The sequence below is a fragment of the Leucopleurus acutus genome, assembly GCF_964270905.1.
Source record: "Leucopleurus acutus genome assembly, chromosome: 9".
Lineage (NCBI taxonomy): Eukaryota > Metazoa > Chordata > Mammalia > Artiodactyla > Delphinidae > Leucopleurus > Leucopleurus acutus.
This window is the reverse complement of record NC_139144.1, coordinates 60,182,699-60,187,144: the sequence shown is the minus strand read 5'-3', so window position 1 is coordinate 60,187,144 and position 4,446 is coordinate 60,182,699. Positions and strand designations below refer to the sequence as shown.

Below are 4,446 nucleotides of genomic sequence, written 5' to 3'. Positions count from 1 at the left end.
CCTGGGCTGCGTCAATGGGCAGAAAGAGGGGCAGGGAGGACCCGCAGGCTTGGTCCAGCGTTCGGTAATAAGCAAGAGGGGACTGCGCCCGGCCGGCTCCGCGCGACCTCTGCAGGCCAGGGGTCCAGGTTGGCGGCGGGCTGAGCGCCCGCGCGGAGCCTCAAGAGTCCTTTTCCAGCAGGACGCGCCAGGCCGGGCGGGCGCGGACAGATTCGTTGGCCACATATTTGAGCCTCTTCCCCTTCCATTCTAGGCTGCCGCGGGCCCCGCGAAGCGAGACCACCTGTGAGGGCTGCTGAGATTGGCGGAGGCGATCATGTGGGCGGTCACGTGCTGCGGCGACCTCCGTCCAAAAGAAAATGGGGTTTGGTGTAAATCTGGGGGTGTAATGTTATCATATATCACGCTACCTCGTAAAACCGACACTGAAAGCTGCCGGACAACAAATCACAGGTCAAAATTATGAGTTCTTCGTATTATGTGAACGCGCTTTTTAGCAAATATACTGCGGGGGCTTCTCTATTCCAAAATGCCGAGCCGACTTCTTGCTCCTTTGCGCCCAGCTCGCAGAGAAGCGGCTACGGGGCGGGCGCTGGCGCCTTCCCTTCGACCGTACCGGGCTTGTACAATGTCAACAGCCCCCTCTATCAGAGCCCCTTCGCGTCCGGCTACGGCCTGGGTGCTGACGCCTACGGCAACCTGCCCTGCGCCTCCTACGACCAAAACATCCCGGGGCTCTGCAGTGACCTTGCCAAAGGCGCCTGCGACAAGGCAGACGAAGGCGCGCTGCACGGCTCGGCCGAGGCCAATTTCCGTATCTATCCTTGGATGCGGTCTTCAGGTAGGCGCAGCCGCTAGGCGGGCCGGGTGGGCGCGCGGGCTGGGAGCTGGCAGCACAGGGCTGGGAGCGCGGGGCTGGGAGCGCGGAGCACGGGGCTAGAAGCGCGGAGCGCGGAGCAAGGCGGCTGCAAGCCGGCTGCCCCGTGACTCTTGGCGGCTCTGCCTTTCTGGTTTTAATTAGAGCCAAGGCGCCATAGCGTGGAGAGCTCATAGCATTGTATGTAAATGAGGCTCATAAAACTTTTTATTGCCCAATTAATGGGTTCGATCCTCGTAAATTTATTTAACTCCATTTGCCTTGGAATTTCAACACTAAGTTTGTTCGCTATTCTCTTCTCTCTTTCTCCCTCCCTTTCTTCTCTCTCCCTCCCTCCTCCTTTTCCTTTCAGCCAGGCTTTTTTTTTCCTCAAAAGCAGGGAGAGCCAAACCCTTTAGGGCCCCTCACACGCCCCAGTGCCAGGGGCCATTTAAAGGCGGGGATGGGTGTGTGGGAGTGGAGCCAGAGAGCCGGAGTTCCCTAGGAAGGTCCGGGGTTGGGGGCGCGGGCTGCTGGGGAGGGCAGGCGCCCCTGGAGTGCTGGCCGCCGGAGAAGGTCTCCCTTTTGCCTAGCTAGGCGGGGAAGCGGCCCGGCTCTCCTTTGAATGGCAAAAGCGCAGCATCTCCCACTTGCCCACACTCTATATTTACAATTTCCCTTTGTCAGGGGGAAGCAGGACATTGTGGAAGCCTAGCCGGCTGGAAAGGGCGGTTGTAAAGTTGGGATTCTGCGCCTTCCCTCCTCACAGAGCTGCCTGCGCGTCTGGCACCGCAGTCGGGGTCTTCAGCTAACACTCCCACTCCTCCCCCAGCTCAGTTTGGGGACGCGGGGCGGAGGGGGGACTCCCGCCTAGGTCAGGGCCGGGAGGAAGGTGCGCGCTCTGGGATGGCGGCCTGGCTAATGCACTGTCCTGTCTGTGTCCCCGTCGCTTGTCTGTCCGTGTGTCCGTGTGTGTGTGTGTCTGCTCTCAGGGCCGGACCGAAAGAGGGGCCGCCAGACCTACACGCGCTACCAGACGCTGGAGCTGGAGAAGGAGTTCCACTTCAACCGCTACCTGACGCGGCGCCGCCGCATCGAGATCGCCCACGCGCTCTGCCTCACCGAGCGCCAGATCAAGATCTGGTTCCAGAACCGCCGCATGAAGTGGAAGAAGGAGCATAAGGATGAGGCTCCGGCCGCTTCCGCCGCCCCCGAGGGTGCCGTGCCCGCCGCCGCTGCAGCCGCCACCGCCGACAAGGCCGACGAGGAGGACGACGAGGAGGATGACGACGACGAGGAGGAGGAGGAGGAGGAATGAGGGCTGGAGCCAGGGCCCTGGCTGCACCAGACAGTCGGGAAAGTGTCTTTAGAGACTGATTTTATTTACAAAAGTGGAAAAAAATAAAAAGAAAATGTTAAAAAGAAAAACACCCCAGTCCCCAACTTGCACCCAGTCTACCCCATTACCCGCTCCAGCTCCCAGCTTATTTGGACTGAGCAGCCACCTAGACTGGGGCCCCTTGGGGATCCCCTCTGCCTTCGAGGACCACCCCCGAACAGACACCCCCAATCCCAGTCCCACCAGCTTTGCTCTGGCACGGTTAAAATACTACCTAGCACAGGCCTCGGGGAGAGGCACCCCCAAACTACCTATGGGCCCAGCCCCAGAGGGCCTCCACTCCCAGGAAGCCCAGACACGTCCCAACACTGTCAGACACCCAACACCTCCCCCATACCCGCAAGGACCTGACTCTCAGTACTACCTACTCGCCCCAAACTACCTATTTTGTGCTGGCTGGCTCGCCTGCTACCTAGTGCCGAACCCTCCCCCCTCCACAGCCAGGCCGCTGCTGCTTCCGGGCTAGCAGTCTTTGGGGTCTCTGAGGCTGTGCTGAGAAGGCACTGGTGTCCGGGGACCAGGGCATTGGCTTCTATTTAAATGGAAAAATAATATATTTATTCCAAAGCATTGTAAGTGTTGCAATCTAGAATCCCTCCTTCTTTGACCTGGGCACCCCATGTTCAGGCCCATCACCCCCTATTTCTGGAAGGGAGCATTCTCAAGCTAGCTGAAGGCCTCTGGGTTCGCAGAGATGCTCCCAGCCTCCCTGCCCCTCCCCTGGCCCCTGTGTCCTGCTGTCCAGCCATGTTGAATATGTACACCCTGACTTTTCCTACAATGGCAAATATTGTATATTTGAACAAGATTTTTTTTGTCATTTATATAGTCTTGGAGCTCATTTGTAAGGCAATGTCCTGACTTGGGAAGGATGTGTTAATGGGGTGACTTTGTAGCATGGTGTGTTGTCTTGACCCAACTCTATAGCGTGTGGGGAGGGCAGCCCTCCCCAGCGCCCTCCATCTCCTGTGTTGTCCTGTGTCCCCCTCATCCCTCTTGGCTCTAGCCTGGGCTTCCAGGAACAGGAAGGTACACTTCCTGTCTTGCCCAGTGAACAGTGTTTTATGTAACAGAAAAATAAAGATGCTCGATGACAAAGAAATGTGGACCGCTTTATCTAGGGGGGAGGGGGCCTGGGGACGAGACGGTGAGCATGAGTGGAGAGCAAGCCCTGGCTGTGTCTATGTGGCCAAAGGGGCTTTGAGACAGCAAAAATGGAAGAAAGAATAGGGTCTATGTGCTGGGTGTCACGTATTGGTGTATACACCTCGAATCCCTTTTCATGTGGACTTTTTATGTGTAGATTCATATAGGTGTGTGTACCTCTTTTTGCATGTGTATTTCTGTGTATTTTTGAGTCCATGATTGTATGTATTTCTTTGTCCATAGTTGAGTGCAGGTGTTTTTGTGTGTAAACAATTGCAGGTATTTCTTCGTCCATAATTGGGTGCATGCGTTTCTGTGTGTCCATAATTGTATATGTGCATTTCTCTGTGTGGAGATTTTTGTCCGGTTTGCATGTGTGTGCAAACATCTTCCAGATCCCTTGAAAATGGAATCTTCGATTGATACATTATATTCTATGAACCTCCCCCAAAACCTCCATAAATTCCATGAGAGAATCCCAAATCCACCCTTTCCTATAAGGCTATAGGGCGGGCTTGGAAAGGGGTATTACCCTACAATTGATTACGAATTTTCCACGAGCCCTGAACCCGACCCCAGGATAGGACGCGGGATTCAGGGCCTCTGATATAGACCCCAAGCCCACATTCAGGCAAAGCGAGGGCGCCCCAGGGCCCAGCACTGAAGCTGAGGGGTATGGGAAGGGGCAGGGGCCGCAAACCCGGCTTCGAAACTTTGGCGCGGGCGTCTGGATGAGAAGGATTGAGGAGCTGGGGAAGGGGCGAGGGGTGGTGGGGACAGCGCAGAACAGGGTGAGCTCGGCGGGCGAAGACCTCGACTCCTGTCTCCTGCTTGGGTTGGGCCCACTTCTTATTACTCTTAATAAACCCCGGCCCAACCGGGTCTGTAAAACCTGCGGCCCCAAGTCGGGGCGGCCTCGGTGGTAAGATGGCGCCGGTGTAAGAGCTGCCTCCTCTTAGTGATGGGGAAAGGGTCATAAATCCGTTGTTGTTTATGAAAATTTACAACTTTGCAATACAACTTTATGAGTTGTTCGGCCCTTCCA

At 56.3% G+C, this 4,446-nt stretch overlaps 1 protein-coding gene across 1 annotated transcript; it reads left to right on the top strand.

Moving 5' to 3' along the window:
- Nucleotides 1-462: 462 nt before the first annotated feature.
- On the top strand, nt 463-2,681 carry HOXA7 (homeobox A7; the record flags this gene model as incomplete). Its single annotated transcript, XM_082846308.1, has 2 exons — nt 463-841; nt 1,849-2,681. The coding sequence occupies 2 exons, from the start codon at nt 463-465 to the stop codon at nt 2,172-2,174; spliced, it is 705 nt and encodes a 234-aa protein (XP_082702434.1). The 3' UTR covers nt 2,175-2,681.
- Nucleotides 2,682-4,446: the final 1,765 nt, after the last annotated feature.